Here is a 19641-nt window from a genome sequence, read left to right on the forward strand (position 1 = left end):
TGAATTATACACTTAAAAACTGTTAAAATGGTAAATTTTGTTGCACACAATTTACCGCAATATAAAAAAATGAATGCCTTGCCATCTTGCAGTTTCTAATCAATTTTTGGTTTACAAAGGATCCTTAAATCAATACTCATCGGCCATTCTTTTGCGGGGGGGGGGGCGGTGTTGTTCAAGATTTAATACATCGCTCATCACAATCACAGAATTGTTCTTACATAATGAAGGTGTCTCTATATTCAAAGATTAGGCAACTATCATCTTCCAATACACTATGTAACTCAGAGAAGAAGAGTTATAATCAGGATTTAAATACCTAATATTTCAAAAGGGAAGATATCTTGAAAAACAGGTATCTTTTTCAGATATCACACACTGCACATTAATTTCAAACTACTTTGCCAGTGAGGCAGTAATGAATAAAAGCAAATGAGCAAAATGTTTACCCTGCATTATGGAACCAGACAGCACAGTCCTTTCTTTGAGGTCAGAGTGAGGGCTCCCCCTGGGTAATGCTCGGCAGATCAGCCCTTTCAAAACAAGGAGGCAATTCCGGAGTTAGACACAACACGGGTGTCAGTTCACGCACACTGTTCTTAGAGGGTGTACTGTTGATAAAAGCTCCATGGAGAAAGGGGTACCATTTTAGATTTGCAAACTATTCAGAAGAATATCATGGAAAAAATAAGAAAAGTTGGAAGTACCCAACATGACATCACCCGTTTCTTTTTAAACATTTTCCTAAATAGAAAATGGCCAAAGAAGACATCTATTATAAGTCAAAAAGTAAAGAACAACATTTTCAAAGCTAAATCTAAACACCCAGTGCTTTCTGACAGAGGTGAGAGAAAATATAGGGGGATTGGAAATCATTGTTTAGTTCTGAAATATACCTGTGAGAAGGGGAAAACATGAAAGATGGATACCTCAAAAAAAGGTAAAATATATTAAATGAAACATGCAAATCAAAATGAAAGAGATGTAAATAACCTCCTAAGAAGTTTCATGTTATACTGCCAACAAATCTGAACCAAGGAAAGAAAAGTGAGATTTTTTTTTTTTTTAACTACAGAGAAAATCCAGCTCTTAGAAAATTTCACAGGCCTTCAAGATTGAGGAGTCCTTACACTGTTTTTAGTATTTTATCTAGATTAAAATAAAATAATTGAGGTAGGTTAAGATTTAAGGAAAGTGAGCCATTAACAAAACAAAACCATAGCTATCATTTGATGAATGCACGTCACATGCTCAGCACAAGACTGCACACCTGTCTCTAATCCTCACACAATGGTAGGTACAATCCCTTAATTTACAGAGCAAGAAATGGACACAGAGAAATTCACCAGGAAAGGGTGAAGTTAGGATTCAAATACATGTCTTTGCTCTGTCCATTATACCACTCTATCTGCCTCACAATAAAAACAAAGTTCTCATGATGAATTTCACATTTTTAAACTCACTTAACTCAAAAAGAAATAATCTACAAATTATATGAGCATTCTAACAGTTACCTACGGTATGACCAATTATGTTTAATTTTTACTTCCCTCCACTGCCACGTACCACTTGATTTATATGTAGATATGAACATAAGTTTAAACATTTATTAATATAAATTTCATGTTAGTATTACCTGTATATTTCATATTACATGCATTAGTAATATATTAATATATTTATATGAGTTTCATTTATATATTGATATAAATTTCAGGTTGAAATGACAGAGACTGAATACAACCTAACTCAACAATGGAAATTTACTATACGAAATTCAATGTATCTAAACAGCGTTCTGGAAACAACACCTCACCCTCCAGCGGTGCTGACACAGGAGACTCCCTCATGGACAACCCTTGCTTTAGAGCTCCTTCCACTGATTCATAGCTTCTTTTGAGACTGATTTCATGAGCTGTTCTCGGACTCCTCGTCCCTTCTCGGGCATTCTTAATATCTGCAGGACACAGACACAAGTATTACTCAGACAGAGCCCAAGGCCTATTGTATGGTAAATAAGTTATCTTAATTTCATAATCTCACAAAAAATATATATATAAAAACTGGTCTTAATCTACTATATACATCTGTGCAGATGCCATTTATAAAAATGTTTTCATTCACTCAAATATATTTATTGAGTGTCAGGCATAAACCAGGCTTGCAGATTAGGTTAACAAATTAAGTCCCTTCCCTCATGAAACTCAGCAGTAGTGGCAGATACAGATAAATTACTAGGTGGTTACACACAGTAACCGGTACTATGGACAGTGGGCTATGAGAATGCTGGAAGGGGATCCTGACATCTGAAAGCTCAGATAAGGGTCACTGAACACAGCACTGCGGTTCACGAAAGTCACTGTTGACTGAGGCAGTGTGGACACAGTGGGCAAAGGGGAGATTCACACCCTGGGTGGGATAGCGTGAGATTTCATCTCACTACTCAGAACAGCATGCAATTTAAAACTGAAACTTAAGGATACACCTAAAGATAAATGCTTACATACATACAGACATTAAAATAGTTATATTTAAGCAGCATTTAAATTCAATACTCTTTCTAGGATTATCAGACTATTATCTACTCCTTAATTCTTAACACATAAAATAGGTACCCCTTTAAAATAAAAGTCATTCTATTAAAGTTAAACAAAGATTCTTTTCCTAGGCTAAATCAAATGACCACAGCTGGCAATGTTAGCTACCACTCAGGGGACACGTAGTATGGGCTCTGCACTGTTAATCACTTTTCATTGACTGTTTCAGTTAATTTTTCACAAAAGTTTCACGAGAAGTACAAGTATTAACCTTTTTTTACATTACAGAGAGGAAACTTGGGCTCAGGGAAGGAAAACTAACTTTTCCAAAGCAAGCATGTAGGGAACCAGAACCATATCCTTAGTCACACATTACAACACTGGCTTCAGTGTGGAGATGCAATACTTACTATCGTAAGATAAGATGTGTCCACTTTTGCCTTCATAAATAACATGGCCTTTGGATGCAGCTTCCTCTCGGCCTTTCTCAGGACTGCTCTCTTCAATGGACAGTCTAGAAATGGGTCCCTTCACCAAAGCCTCAGTTGGTATGCCAGCCTGGGACAGAGCCGGGGTCCCCTGTCATCAATTCAAACACAGGCACCACAAACATCACTTGACTTTACAGGACACAAAGACGCTCAGAAAATGTAACCTGCCACACCGAGAGTCAGAGCAAGCCATGTCCTCAAATGAGACAGGCCAGCACATGACGGGAAATCAGACACGTTTTATAAACGTAAAGAAACACTGTACCTTGGTCCCTGAACCCTGCCGTACAAAACTTCTTAAAACGCTAACAGGTATCTGAGCTGATGAGCTTTCTTCCCCGCCTCAAAGTCAAACCTCTACGAAGGTACTTAACTCTCAGCAACAAAATGTGTCTGAAGGCCTAAAATCACGCAAATGTAATAAAGCTTTTTCAAAATTTCTAAGAAAAATAAGTCAACAAATTAAATTTTAAATTAAAGTACCACAACCTTCTCTCATATTGTGATAAGAGGGAAAAAGAGTTTTCAGTTACTAAACTGTCTGCTGGGTTAGACCTCTGGTCATCAATAAGAGGGGACAGAAAACTCAGATGCCCCCGTGCTGTGATGTGACTCAGCTTAGGTTACGTCACCCGCGTTTTCACCATCACTAGTCCTCTTCTGGGCCACCTATGGCCACGGTTCTTGTTACCCTTCCTTCAAGGGAAGCACTCATGGAACCTAAAGTGTAGAACACTTTGCAAAGTGAGCTGCCTAGGTTGCATGGGAGAGTCGGGGGCCCAGCCCCAGCCCACACACACTCCAAAACTCAGTGTCCCCAAAACTCCACTGAGGCCACTCTGAACCCATGTGTCCCTGCAGGACAGTGATGGGGACCACGTGTCCGCTCGTGCAGCCGAGAGGTGAGCTCCGTGGTGAACACCCAGAAACCCTCGCACCCTCTTTGGAAGTGCTCATGTCACACGGACAGACAGATTTGAAAATCGACAGGCAAAGCCCAGCCTCACTTGATCCAGTTCATTCCGCATCCAGTTTGGATACTGGAGCGAAAATGAAGAAGGAAAAATAAGATGCATAGGCCATTTATTTTTCTTTTATTTATATTAAAGTGTTTGCTTATTCTGAAAACTAACATCAAGGGACTGGATAACTTTGGTCAAATGTGAAAGGAGAGATCTGAGAAGTTAGTGTGTAACTTTCCAGATCACTACACACCACATGCTCTATAACCATGTCTCAGAAAGAAATCACTGGACTCTTGTTAAAATGGAAATTCTGGGACTTCCCTGGTGGCGCAGTGGTTAAGAATCCAACAGCCAAGGCAGGGGACACGGGTTTGAGCCCTGGTCCAGGAAGATCCCACATGCCGCAGAGCAACTAAGCCCGTGCGCCACAACTACTGAGCCTGCAAGGCACAACTACTGAAGCCCGCGTGCCACAACGACTGAAGCCTGCACACCTAGAACCCACGCTCCGCAACAAGAGAAGCCACCGCAGTGAGAAGCCCACACACCACAACGAAGAGCAGCCCGCGCACCGCAACCAGAGAAAGCCCATGCGCAGCAACGAAGACCCAACGCAGCCAAAAATAAATAAATAAATAAATAAATTTTTTTTTAAAAAAAAAGGAGATTCTGATTCCATAGGTCTGGAGCAGGGACTGAAATGTCTGCGTTATTCTAACAAGTTCCCGGGAGATGCTGCTCCTCTGGGGTACACTACACTCGGTCAGCAGGGTCCTAGGGCTTGCTCTTGAATGGGTGCTGGGCAGAATCCCTGGAGAGCTGGAGAACACAGACTGCTGGGACCCGGCCCCCATGGGTGAGACTTCAGGAAATCTAGGGCAGGAATTCAACATTTATATGTCTAACAACTTCCCAGGTGATACTGCTGCTGCTGCTCTGCGGAACAAACTTTAACCACCACTGTCCTAGGGAACAGAAACAAAAGTCAAGGAAGAGGAACAGAAAGCTCGTGACAGGCACGTGCACGAAAGCACAGGATTCTGTTTACAATGAATTCCCAAAATAGAATTTTCCTTTTCCAGATCTACATTAATAAAGAGGCTAAGGACTGTTTTACATTTCAAACTAAAATTTACATCTAACTGAGGAAAAGAAAGACCTTTTATTAATCAAAATTGGCACCTTAGCCTAAAATTAGAAGAAGATACTTGACTTCTGGTGTTTTTGTCAACACCATCCGTATTTCCTGAGACTACAGACCTTCGTTCTCAGAAGGGGCAAAGCAAGCAAACAATTTATAATGATTTTCCTCTCAATTCCTATTTAAGCTGAACACACGGTAAAAGCTTTGCCAGGAAGGCAGTGAGAGTTACATCAATTAGAACTTGCTTCTTCTGCCAAGTTGCAAATAATCGACCTTTTCAAATGAACCACAGTACAGATGATACGGCTTGTGGTCGAAATGATCACATTACTGTCTCTCTGCAGGCAGTTTATAGATCTGAGGTTTATCATCACTGAGACCCCGTTCCATAACCCAGAACTACGAACAACACCGTCACAAAACTACTGCTGGAACAGCCAACACGCTTGAGACATCACTTCTGGTTTTCTCATGAATGAGCGCAACTAACCTGGGTGATAGAGCCCCGGAGGGATGGGATGCTCTCCACAGAAAGTTTGCTGGAGGGAGTTCCCCGAGTTATACTTCCTTCTTGAATGGCTCCTGTGGTACCTGAATAAAAACAAAATCATTAGCGAATCACACCTCTGCACCTGCAAAAAAAACACAAAAAAACAAAAAACCAAGCAAACAAAATCAGCCCCTACTTCGAAGAGAGGGAACAGCAGCACAAAAAGAACAGTTTTTGTTTTACTGAAATGTACTTTTAAAATAATTTTGCAATTATTAAAAAAGACTGTAGAAATATGAAATTTCAAAGTTTTAAAGTCATTTTTATACAGAAAGAAAACTTACATTTAGAATTTAAAGGCTCTAGTTTAAGAGCCCATCATCATTAAAACACATTAACGACTTCCTTTAATATATTTATTGGGGACCAGAGTTTAGTATTTCTGCCAAATAGCATATTTTACCTCTGACCACTCCTTCATGTTGGGCTCTGACCAATAAACCCTCAGGTTGTGAGTTTTGGCTTCGGGGAGAAAACTCTTCTTGCTTGATGTAGGGCACAGTAGCTACGGACCAAAGCAAGAGAAAGTGAGCTCAAGTGCTGAATCCCTGACTGTGACGCTACAAAGGCAGAGACGGCCACGTCCTCCTCACTGACCTGGCTTGGCGGCCTCCTGCTGCCGCGGCAGTCCCAGAGAGATGGAGCCCGCCGAGGGCTTCGCTGCCTCGGGAGCATAGGAGGCCTGATTAGGAGAAGGCAAGTAAGTGCCGGGTGTTCCCTAAAAATAATGTTAAAGGACTAGAATAACACTGTCTTTTCACAAGGTCAACTATATATTTAAGGTACACGTTTCTGTTTATAAAACTTACCACTCACCCCCCACCAAAATTAAGAACAGGTATTTGTAAAGCAAGAAAATCCCTGACACAGACTGGTTAAATTTTAAAAGTTTTTAAAGGGAGCAAGATATGTCTTCCAAAATTACCATAAATTTTATGAAGATAATACGCATTACTTACAAATTACATAAATAAAAGCACTTAACCATACACACAAAATGTAAGCTACTATTGTTAACATTATCCCTCGTAAAAATGCTATGGGATAGAAGCACCAATGAAAATGGTGGAGTAAGGACTTCCAAAAACCCTCCTCCATAAAGGCAACCAGAAAACTAGCAAAAATTTTAAGAATCAGCCTTTTTTTGCGGTACGCGGGCCCCTCACAGCTGTGGCCTCTCCCGCCGTGGAGCACAGGCTCTGGACACGCAGGCCCAGCGGCCACGTCTCACGGGCCCAGCCGTTCCGCGGCATGCAGGATCCTCCCGAACCGGGGCACAAACCCGCACCCCCCGCACCGGCAGGCAGACTCCCAACCACTGCGCCACCAGGGAAGCCCAGAATCAGCCTTTTAAGAACTCTTTTCCAACGCTTTAACCAAAGGCTTGTAGAAATCTGGGAGCATTTATTCAAGAAAAATGGCAGAACCCAGGTAAGAACCATGAGCTGTGTGACACCTGGACTTGGCTCTGCTGCCCCTCCCACGCCCCTCACCCCCCAACCCCCGCCAGCTCTGTCTCAGCCTTGAGAACCCACAGCCCTCGACCACGGTGAAAACCAGCAGTCCAGCAGACAGCACAAGGGAAAGAATGGGGTTATCATTCCCAGGTAACTGTCATGATCAGACTGGTCTGACGGTTCTCTGACAGACCCACTTGCAAAGCTGTCTTTTCTGGCCTGACTGTGGTGGGGAAGAAAGTTCAGGCTTGTCAAAAACTATCAGAGTCAATGGATTAACCTCTCCACTGGCTGAGGCAGGAGAGAACAGCTAGGGTGAAAAAACAGGCTGAACAGAAACCTTAAGAGGAAAAGCTAAGGAAAGAGATATTCACAAGGGATTTGAAAAGCTCCAACATCTTCCTAGGAACCTAGAAGGCCAAGTGCACGTGCAAGGCTATGTACCTGCCAGGGAAGACATAAGGCGGCCATGAGTTCTCACCGCTGGCTGACCTCAAGGCGCTGAGAAAGCAGGAAGTGAAGGCCAAGGCCGAAGTGCCAGCTGCCTGGCTGAACGCTGCAGCACATCCCAACATACACACAGAGCCCTCAGTACAGACGTGGGAACTTAGTCTTTCTGGGCACTGAACTCTCTGTCTAATAACTAGCTGACCACTCACTAAGCAAATAGAGACTTCAGTGGCCACACATGACACAAGAATACAGACTTTACTGAATTAGTTCAAATAAACGACAACAAATCCTAGGGAGAAAGGAGAATCTGATTTCCAGAGTTCCACATTATGTTATGTGTTTCAACCAAAAATTACAAGACATGCAAAGAAACAGGAACATATGATCCATACACAGGAGGGTAAAAAAAAAAAAAAAAAAAAAAGCAGTGAATAAAAACTGTCCCTGGGCTTTAGATTTGTTAGGAAAAGACTTTAAGTCAGCTATTATAAATAAGTTCAATGAACTATAGGGAACCATGTATAAAGAATTAAAGGAGGGCTTCCCTGGTGGCACAGTGGTTGAGAGTCCGCCTGCCGATGCAGAGGACACGGGTTCGTGCCCTGGTCCGGGAGGATCCCACATGCCGCGGAGTGGCTGGGCCCGTGAGCCATGGCCGCTGAGCCTGCGCGTCCGGGGCCTGTGCTCCGCAATGGGAGAGGCCACAACAGTGAGACGCCCGCGTACCGCAAAAAAAAAAAAAAAAAAAGAATTATAGGGAAGTATGAAAATGATGTCTCATCACATAGAGAATATCAACAAAGAGAAAGAAATCATAAAACAGAATCACATAGAAATTCTGAAGTTGAAAAGTATAAGAATTGGAGAAAAAGAAAACCTCTCAGCAAACTAAGAATATACAGAAACATCATCAATCTGATGAAGGGCACCTATGCAAAGTCTGTAGTTAACATACCTACTAGCGAAATATTGAATGCCTCCCTCCTAAGTTGGGCAACAAGCAAAGTATAATCTCTTCACCACTTCTATTCAACATTGTTCTAAAAGTTCTACCCTAACCAGTTTAATAAAACAAGGAAAAGGAAAGGCATAAAGATTGGAAAGGAAGAAGTAAAACTGTCTTTATTTGTAGACGACACGCATACAGAGAAAGTCCTAAGAAATCTACCCCTTCCAAAAAAAACCAAAAATAAAACCAAAAAACCCTGTCACAAACAGTAAGTAAATGTAACAGGAGATAAGGTCAAGATATAAAAATCAACTTTTTTCATACACCAGAAAGAACCAGAAAAGGAAAATTTTTTAAATATCACTTATAAAAACATAAAATACATTATAAATAATCAAATTAACCGATTAACAAAATTAACAAAACATGTATAAAATCTCTACAGTGAAAATTACAAAATACTGCTGAGAGAAATCAAAGACCTAAATAAATGGAAAGACGAACATGTGCATGGATTAGAAGACTCAATTTTCTTAAGAATTAATCTACAGATTTAATGCAATACGAACCAAAATCCCAGCAGAATTTTTTGTAGGAACTGACAAACTGATTATGTAACTTATATGGAAATACAAGAGACACAGAAGAGCTAAAACAATCTTATTTATACGACTGCAGGACTTATACGACATGATCTTAAGACTTACTATAGAAAGCACAATAACCAAGACTGGTGCTGATGAAAGGATGGGCAAGTAGGTCAATGGGACAGAACAGAGTCCAGAAACAGACCCAAACATGCAAATGGGAGAGAGAAAAGACTTCAACTAATGTGATAGGAATGCAGATCCACATGGATGGATGAGGCCCATCCTCGCCTCACTGTGCACAGAAATCAGTTTCACATGGACCTAAATATAAAAGCCAAAACTATAAAGCTTTCAGAAGAAAACCTGGGAGAAAATCTCCACAAGCTTGAAACGGGCAATGATTTTTTAGAGAAAAAGAACTAGTCGTAAGAGAGAAAAATATATATATGGACTTCCATCAAAATTTAAAACTTCTATGCATCAAAACACACAAGAGAGAAAAAATATATATATATATAAAAAACAGAATTTTCATCTGTGATGTATAAAGAACTTCTGCAACCTAATAACTAAAAGGTCCAATAAAAACAGATAATAAGACAGTCACGTCACAATCAGATGTACAAATGGCCAATAAGTGTATGAAAAGTGCTCAACATCATTTGTTATCAGGGAAATGCAGAATAAAACCACAGTGGAATACTACATACCTACTAGTATGACTAATATAAAAAAGAATGACAACAGCGAGTGGAACTCAGACTGTGCTGGTGGCAGTGGCACTGTAGAGCCACTCCGGAAAACTATGAAGTAAAACATACATCTACCCAGACATTCTGCTCTCAGGGCCTATACGAGAGAAATGAAACCACATGTCTACAAAGAGCCCAGTATAAGAATGTTCGTATCAGCTTTATTTACAGCAGCCAAAAAGCAGAAACAGCTCAGGTTTCCATCAACAAGAAAATGGATAAACAAATTGGTATGTTCACCCAATGGAGTATTATTCAGCAATAAAAAGGAAGAAACTACTGATTACACAAAAACCTGGACGGGGACTTCCCTGGTGGTGCAGTGGTTAAGAATCCGCCTGCCAATGCAGGGGACACGGGTTGCAGCCCTGGTCTGGGAAGATCCCACACGCAGTGGAGCAACGAAGCCCGTGCGCCACAACTACTGAGCCTGCACTCTAGAGCCCGCAAGCCACAACTACTGAGCCCACGTGCCACAACAACTGAAGCCGCGCACCTAGAGCCCGTGCTCCACAAGAGAAGCCACCGCAATGGGAAGCCTGTGCACCACGACGAAGAGTAGCCCCTGCTCACCGCAACTAGAGAAAGCCTGCGTGCTGCAACAAAGACCCAATGCAGCCAAAAAAAAAAAAAAAAAAAAATCTGGACGAATCCCTGAAATCATTAATGCTAAGTTAAAGAAGACAGACAAAGAAGAGCCAAAGTGTAAGACTCCATTTATATCGAGTTCTGGAAAAGGCAGAACTAACCTACGACAACAGAGAGCGCTTGAGGCAGTGGAGGAAGAGAGCCTAGGAGGGGCGGAAAAGGCCCCCAGCCCAATGGGGGCGCAGTCACTGGTGGTGAACGTCAGTCAACCTGACTGAGGCTTTACAGTCAGACCACGTCCAGAGAGAAAGGCCAAGGTCAGAATAAACTAGGGCTTACCAATCATCTACAATTTAATATTAGAACCTTTAAAATAGTTATCCTCTAGTACTTGAAACTATTCCATCTCCATTCATGCTACACTACACTTCAGGGCACGCGCACCTTTCCCGAGCTAAACCAGAGGGGTGCCACTGTCACTCAACCTGGGCACATGACTCGAATAAACTTCCTGTGTGTGGTATGGAATAGAAAATGACTGCTGCATTTTCAGGTCACTGTCTCTTCATAAACAGACACATTTTTATTTATTAGGACTCTGACAAATTAATATGGGAAGGAGGGACAATTTTTACCAAAGCAAAAAAACAACAGGCCATCTACTGGGAAGAGAAGCCCTTTTACCTGTGAGATGGAGCCTCCCAGTATAAAAGATGGTTTTTCTGAAGCCACTGTGGTTTTGGATGATGGGATGAGAGGAGGAGGTGGCCTAGTGGGTCGAGTTGTTGGAAGCCGAACCCCTTCAGGGAGGTTAGTTATCACTTGATGCGGAGCAGGCTGGAGGACTTTCAAAAGGGAGAAAACATAATTTAAAATAGTCAACTTCCTAGTTTGCGACATTCCACCTATCTCAATTGTTTCTTCAATCATGTTTAAACTGTGAGTGCAAGATGAAGTTGAGGATGAACATTTCTATTTTAAATTTCTTTCACTTAAATTAAACCTGTATCCATACTCAGGTCACGAATGGTATTTGTGAGGTTGAAATACTCAACTCCCTGGCAAACCAGAGCTTTCAGGCTGACGTCCATTTCAAACTATTTCTGCTCAGCATATGCAAATGGCAAACAATTTTTTTCTCTCTCTCCATCACTCTTTGGACCTCACGATGGAGGTGAGAAAAAGGGTGTTTCTTAGGAACAGCTGATATTACAACTCTGGAGAATATACAGATTGACTGACAACCAGTTATACGTCCTCTTTGCATCCTGCATAATTTGGAAACATTTGCTGATTCTGACTCTCACAGACACTTGAATTTTTTTTAGGGGGGTGGATCTCAAGATTTTTACAAAGTACATGTACTCTTAAAAGAAGGCAGTCAACGTCACAGTACACATGTATGAACACAAACCTCCCAGTGGCCCAGTGCATCTCAACTGAATACAACTGAAGATGGAATGCAGAGAAATTCTGAAACAGCAAGGACGCATCCTGGGAGTAAACCACCCAGGTCATCACGTGTAGGTTGATGGCCAGCAGCCACGGCACAGAGGAGCGGTATTTACCTGGCGGGACACTACAGCGGGCTGCACTCACATCGGGCTGTGGCGCAGCTTTACTGACTTCTCTCGGAGAGAGCCTACACGGTGATGCTGACCTTGCTGCGGTACTGCGCATCTGTGCTTCCTGTGCTAGAGCACGTGTGACCTCAGCATAAGGCATATAGGCGACTGATTTTCCTATGAAAGTTAAAGTTATCAAAATAAGGGAAGAACCCCATATTAAAATAGTAAGTGTGAAAGGACCAAGCCCACACCATCCAGGGGCAGATCCAACTATACACTACTATCAACATCTAAAATTCCCGGGGGGGGGGGAATCCACCCACAGAGAGGTTTAAAAAAACCCTATAAATCTAAATCTTCTGTGCAAGCGTCATTACTGTGACCTAATAAAATCCTCAAAAATCCAATTACAACTTTTTCTTTCAAATCACAAAGAATTTCTCTTTCCTCTCATTAGGAGAATCAAGTATTTCCACATGCAATAAAGACCACAGCAGGCAAACATCAGATTATCCAGCCATTCTGTGAATTCAAGTATGGCCTGAATTAGAGGCCATAACTCTGAGGATTTCAGCTGTTATAATTAGCCTGTTGAAGCCCACTGCTTAATATTCAGAGAAATAAATGCAATCAAGAAATGGAAGAAGGGTTTCAAAAGATACAGATCAAAATAATTTTTAAAGGCTACACAAGCTTATAAAACTATGAATTTTACTGTAGTAATGCTGATGAAAATTATTCCACATAATTTACCTCTACATAAAGTATTAAAAAAAACTTGAAGCATTTAAAGGGCATATCAGATATGCAGTCATATTAAGACTTAAAAACACACATATATGTAATTATATATATAATATAAATGTTTTCTTTTTTTAAAGTGAATCGACATACTGTAATTTTGGAAAATAAGGAAAGCACAAAGAAGAAAGTAAAAACTCATCTGTAATCCAAACCATTTTAAATTGTGGCATTTTAATGTCTGCCGGAACAAATTCCCATTCATTTTTTATTCTTTTGCTTACCTAGTCTTACCCATTTATTCTTCCAGATAAAACTAAATTTAAAATCATTTTGAATACTTCCTCCCCAAACAAAATATCACTGGAATTTTCAGTGGACGTGCATTAAATTTATCTCCTGTATTTATAGGAGACTTGACATTTTATAATGAGCTTTCTAATTGAGGAAGCTAGATGTTTTCATATAGGTCATTTTTCATAATTTCATTAAAAGTATTCATAGGTATTTTATATTTTGTTGTGAGGAAAACCATCTGTTTAACATACATGGGAATATATATATATTTATATATACTGATTACTGCAGATATATAAGAAAGAAAGTTGTAGATTTCTGTATATCAATTCTTTCTGAGAAACGTAATGAACTTTCCTCTTAGCTCTAATAACTTTCTCAGTTAATTCTCTTAGGCTTCCTAGGTGAATAATCTTACCCTGTGAATAATAACTTGTCTTCTCCCTTCAACAGCTAAACCTCTTGTTTGGTTCCTTTCTTTCTTCCTGCACTGCAGTAAAGTAACACTGGGCATCCTCACAGGTCCTTTTCTAAAGAGAAGGTCTCTAGCATTTCACTTCTAAGTGGATGGTTTGTGACTGGTTTCAGATAGAGACTCATTAGCACAATTAAAACACTCTTTAGTTAACTAAGATATTTTTTAAAACCAGAAACAACAACTGTAATGTCAGCTAATAGGAATCTTGTACTATGGGCAGAGCACTGTGTATTACAGGAGTATCCCGTTTAGCCCTCATGACTAATGAGATCATTAACACCATTTGACAGAGGAGGAAACTGAGGCTCAGAAGAATCATACCTAACTGCCCAACCAAGGCTGGAGATTTTTCGAAAGCAGTGCAATTCCTGGCCCTGAGCTCTAAACCATCCTGAGTGCAATGGTGTCTCCCTGAGCACTTGGGTACAGAAATTTCAGATGCCTCTGGGGTAACCATGAAGATGATGTTACCCGTTCCTTCTCTGAAGGATTAATATAATGAATTAGATTATTAAGTGTCCTAATACTGTGCAGATTTATGAAATAAACCAACTTTAAAAGAATATCACTTCTCCCTTTCTAGAGAATTTAACATGAGAGTGCATTGCAATATATATTACATATATTCAGTGTCTGATTGTTTTATAATCAGGTGGGAAAACACACTTTGTCGTAATAGTGCTAAAGAAAAAGATGAAAATTTAGATGGTTTTAAATATAGCTATTTAAATCATCATGTACTCAGCTGAAAAAATTAAGAAACAACAACAAAATAAACTAGATTCAGTTGCACAGAGGCATTAACTCTTATTTTGATTGGATTGATTTTAACACCTGCATTAGAATTTCACTTCTCTCTCTCTACATGTGTAAAGTCTGAGTCCTTTCACCGTAGAAAAAAAGTTTCCAACTAAAGCAGGAGTCAACTTGTGTAAACGTCACTGGAAAATGAAAACAATCTTTCTCTGAGGTTTTTTCAAGCTTTTCTACAAGTGGAAAGGCTTAAGCCACCTGTCTCACTGATATTAAGAGAAGGTGAACACAATCAAACAGGTGGACAACAGGTGCTGCCTGTTGCCTTCTAAATGAGCCCATGAAGGGAAAAGCCAAAACTGTGGTCCTACCTCATGTGGACAATACGAGTTTGGTGATGGTTTATACATAAATCCTCTTCTCACTATATTTACCATCCTATAAACTATTCTATGATGCCGCACTGAAAACATTTTTATCAAACGGTCTACATACAAGCAAGTTAACTGCAAATATAGAAATGTTATTTGGGAGATTATCCTTTAAGCGAAATATAGGATAGCTATAAATTCAGGAGAGCCTTCAGGCACTTGTTAAATAAATTACTGGATGAACATACTAGCTAGATTAGCTAAAACAAAAGTTAAACCTTCGGATAAAATGTAATCAACCATCCCAGTTTGTAGAGAGTCACCCTGAACCAAATTGGTGTCTTATTAACAAACACCTTGGTGTCATATTGATCAAATATATAATGACAGTTTGGTTTTAAGACCACTGCATCACTATTAAAAGTAAGGGTACCATTCAGATCTAAACCACATGAATTAATGTGACTGATCACGGAGAAATGCAAGTCACAGTTTGGAGTCTCAGAATTTAGGGCTCTAGCCTAGTTCAGTCTCTCCAGCTACCAAATACAACCCATCTCGTAAAGGAGGTCAAGAAAAGAAACTGAGGTCCTAAAATAACTATGCAATATAGACATATTAGAATGACCCAGATATTGTCACCTGAATAATGTTAAGCTTTAGCATGAGTTCGGCAAATACCTTTGAATGTCATTTTTTCTACATTTTAATTCTGCCTTAAAAATTTATTCTAAATCATTTATGTAAGGAATAGATCAAAAGACTTTTGAATTATTCTATAATTTATCATTCTCATAATGACAGATTTTCTCATAACTGAAGATAAGCACTTCTGCTAAATCCATTTTTATCCTACTTCATTTAATCATTCCTTTAACATGTAATTACTGAGTATACATTATGTCAATTACTGAGTTAGGAATTAAGGATTCCCTAGAGGCAATATACTAAAAGCCCAAAGGTTAACAATGTTTTTTTTTACCTTCATTCAAGAAATATTCATTTAGCACCTATCATACACACAGCCCTGGTGGGTATTAATTACTCTGGTTCGCATTTTTAATAGCATAAGATTTATATTTAAAACATTAACAATCTGATATGTAAAACTCTAACATAAGAGGTTCAGTGTGTCATGCAACTAATAAGTCATTACTGGTGTGACAGGCGCGGGGAGTCAGCAGGATCAGTTAAGCAGCACAGTTCCTCTTTTACATTAAATAGCCCTTGAAATGCATGGTGTTCTACAGCTAATAGCTCTTATCTATGTCAGGTACTACAGTCTTCTGAATCATTACAAAAAATGAAACCATAATCAGAGAAGACTTTAATAGTCTTATACGCTACACACATCATACTGGATAGTCCATAAGTCATTATCAACCAGAATACATGTGCCATTTTCTTACCATGGCATAAGAAGTTATTAAAATTTAGAAATCGCTCCTTTTTCTTTTTTTAAAAGAAACTAAGTGTATCATGCACCAACTTAAAAAGAGCATGCACAACTCAAATCTGTCACTTGAAATAACAGTGACGTACAACGATAACAGTACCTTCGTGGTATCTGTTACACTATGCATATACGAATATACTACTATTACTTATTATATTGTACATAAAATGACGCTGAGCCATGTCTTATAAAACAATACTGAATGCTCATTCTTTCTTACAGGTTGTAATCCTGGCAAGGCAGAGATATAGCTAGATTAGACAAAGAGACAGACAGATATATTATTTGCACTTTACAGATGAGAAAACTAAAGCTGAGAAGGTCAAGTGGCTTGCCCATGGCCAGAGCGAGGGATAAGTCAAGGTCTGACGGCTATATGCTACACAGAGCTGTCCCCTGTCATATCAAGAGATTTAGAATGTTACTCTGATTTGCTTGGAGGACAGGACAATTCTCACTCTGAAAACTCAGATGAATGCAGCGTAAAGCATGGCTTTTATGCAGTCATCTGGCATTAAGGTGAACATCAGAAAATTCACATTAACAACATGACTATTGAAAATGTTACTGCCATCCCTCTGTGGTCAGTAATGCTGGCATTCTTTAGTTTAACTGAGGTCAATTTTATCTGTGAGGGACAAGCGCCATAAATCAAGTTCCTAAGCACTAAGGACACTGCTTTCAAGTATAGCTTTGTTTCCCACCAAAAAAGTTCTCTGTGGCGCGAGTGCCACCTACCTTCCCACTCTCTGTTTGGGCTCTTGGGGGCGCCACGCGGGCTCGCAGAACCCCTGCGCTCCAGGTCCATCTGCTCCTGCCTCTGCCGCTGCTCCTCCAGAAGCGCTGACTCATGCATGGCTTTGATGTGTCGCTGGTAGAGGGCGAAGCCGCTCACTGGAGTTCCAATCGGTATGTTACATGGGGTGCAGGAAACCTACAGGAAGAAGAAAATCTAAATACGCCCAATGACCAGCAAAATAGTAATTACCATCTGTGGCAAGTAATGCTTCTTTCTGTAATATGACTGCTTGAAGTGATTTTACCATTTTTTAATCAAATCTTCAAGCATAATGCTTAAAATGCTAAACAATTACTTTCAGATCTGAACACAAAATAAATCCCAAAGTTGTGGTAAGAGAAATCAAAACAGAAATCACAATATTTCCATTTGCTTTTAACTCACGATGTTGAGTCCCTAGTGGCTCAGGCTTGGGTCCCACCCTCCTCTCTGCCCTCTCACAGGTGCTCACACCCACTTCTATGGATTTAAATGTCATCTGTATGTTAACGGCTCATAAACTTCTATTTCTAATACATTTTCCTGCAAGTTCCATACTCACAGACTGCCTACCTAACAACTCCACTTGGATATCTCAAAGCACCTCAAAACTTATATTCAAAACGGAACTTTTCATTTGCTAAACTCAATGCTTCTCCTACAGCAATCTCCATCATACGAAACAGAACCACAGCAGCTTAAGCCAGAAACCTGGCAGCCACACTGGACTCCATCTCCTCTCTTCCTATAACCAATTCATTATCATACCAGTTCTCTTCAGGATGGAAATGAAACGTCACCTCTTCAGACAGGCCGTCCCTAACCATCCAAAACATACTGCAAACCCCCTCCCTCTCTTTCACAGCACACAGCACTCGCCACAATTTGCAATTAGATGCTTGTTTTCTCTGCTTCTTTTCTGTCTCTCCCACTTCATGAAGGAACCCAAGCTGCTTTGTCCAACACTAAATAAACAGCCCCTAACTCAGTCCATCACTTGATGAACACAAAAGAGTCCTGGGAATAGAAGAGATCTGACTCTTTTAGAACCTGTTATCTAAAGACTTCCAGAGTTTTCTCCACTGCCATAAGTAGGATTTTTCACTGCACCCATGACACACACATAATTTTCTTGCCTTTGTGCTTTGGCTTATATGTAAACATGGCTTTCCTCCTTTTGCTATAAAGCAAAATGAACTGTTTTGGTCCAACCAAAACATTATTTCCTACATGGAGTCTTCTTTAAGTGTCTCTTTAAGAAGGAAGCTCTCCTTCCTTTGAATCACCCATAGTATATTTTTCAAACTAAGAGAGCATCATATTTTAATTCTTTTAAATTTTTATTATGATTTTTTTCTATGTCTTATTATCAAGACCAATCTCTAAATTTTCTGAAGTCAGAGATCATGATATTCCACACAGCATTAAAAATGTTATCTTGAACCAGGCAGACAATCAATAAATGTCCATTTGGGTAAATCAATGAATGAGCAAATGCTTAATGATTTTTTTGGTGAGCCTGTTTATCATAAGCACACACTTAGGGCTTCCCTGGTGGTGCAGTGGTTAAGAATCTGCCTGCCAATACAGGGGACACGAGTTCGAGCCCTGGTCTGGGAGGATCCCACATGTCGCGGAGCAACTAAGCCCGTGCGCCACAACTACTGAGCCTGCGCTCTAGAGCCCACAAGCCACAACTACTGAAGGCCGTGTGCCACAACTACTGAAGCCCATGCACCTAGAGCCTGTGCTCTGCAACAAGAGAAGCCACCGCAATGAGAAGCCTGCGCCCCACAACAAAGAGTAGCCCCCGCTCACTGCAACTAGAGAAAGCCCGCATGCAGCAGCGAAGACCCAGTGCAGACAAAAATTAAATAAATGAATAAATAAATAAACTTATTTTTTTAAAAAAGCACACACTTAACTTTTACATATTGTCATGTGAGACGAAATAAATTTTTATCCTCTGAAATAAAGCAAGAGCTAGAACATAACTAAGTAAAAGATCAATACCCAAGACTGGAATTCAGGATCAAAAGGTAGTCAAACTCATAGAGATTAATAAGGTAAAATGTAAATAAAACTAGATTTGGAACTGTATACTAAAGTTAACCATAACCTCTATAATTTATTCTAAATATTCAAAACCCAGTTATATATTTATTCTACTATTGTCTTATAGCAAAACAAAACAAACACAGAACTTACTAACATTTATGGCTAGAGCACTATATTTCTCTTTTTTCCTTAATTGGAAATGACCATTTCAATCAATTATCACGATGAATCCATTTGAAAAAGCAATGTATCCAACAGATGAATGGATAAATAAAATGTGGTCTATACAACAGTCTTAAAATGGAAGAAGAATCAGATATGTGTTACAACATGGATTAATCTGGAGGACATTATGCTGAGTGAAATAAACCAGCCACAAAAAACCAAATATTTACTGTATGAGTCCACTTATGTAAATAGCCAAATTCATAAAACGGAAAGTAGAAAGGTGGTTACCAGGGGCTGGGGGAAGTGGGGGAAGGAGAGTGATGGTTAAATGGATATACTTAACCCTACTGAACACTTAAAAAAGAGTTAAGACGGTAAATTTTATGTTATGTGACTTTTTACCACAATTTTTTTAAAAAAACAAGCACTGATTAAAGAAGAGAAGAAATGTCTCTAAATGTCTTTGTTTTCAACACCTCTTACTCACATTGAAAACT

At 39.8% G+C, this 19641-nt stretch overlaps 1 protein-coding gene across 18 annotated transcripts in view; it reads right to left on the bottom strand.

The window, feature by feature from the left end:
- The window catches only part of NCOR1 (nuclear receptor corepressor 1), a 145924-nt gene that overhangs the window by 27112 nt on the left and 99171 nt on the right, over positions 1-19641 (bottom strand). For 11 of the 18 annotated variants that reach the window (XM_060135336.1, XM_060135346.1, XM_060135345.1 and 8 more), the window contains 9 exons: positions 16879-17074; positions 12045-12218; positions 11161-11321; positions 6285-6405; positions 6091-6192; positions 5628-5728; positions 2948-3116; positions 1817-1957; positions 450-533 (listed from right to left, as the gene is read on the bottom strand). In XM_060135336.1, coding sequence (XP_059991319.1) covers positions 450-533; positions 1817-1957; positions 2948-3116; positions 5628-5728; positions 6091-6192; positions 6285-6405; positions 11161-11321; positions 12045-12218; positions 16879-17074 — 1249 coding nt within the window. The remainder of the gene's footprint in view (positions 1-449; positions 534-1816; positions 1958-2947; positions 3117-5627; positions 5729-6090; positions 6193-6284; positions 6406-11160; positions 11322-12044; positions 12219-16878; positions 17075-19641) is intronic. The other 7 variants (XM_060135352.1, XM_060135350.1, XM_060135354.1 and 4 more) reach the window with 3 other exon arrangements.

Source organism: Lagenorhynchus albirostris, chromosome 20 (assembly GCF_949774975.1).
Source record: "Lagenorhynchus albirostris chromosome 20, mLagAlb1.1, whole genome shotgun sequence".
NCBI classification, from domain to species: domain Eukaryota; kingdom Metazoa; phylum Chordata; class Mammalia; order Artiodactyla; family Delphinidae; genus Lagenorhynchus; species Lagenorhynchus albirostris.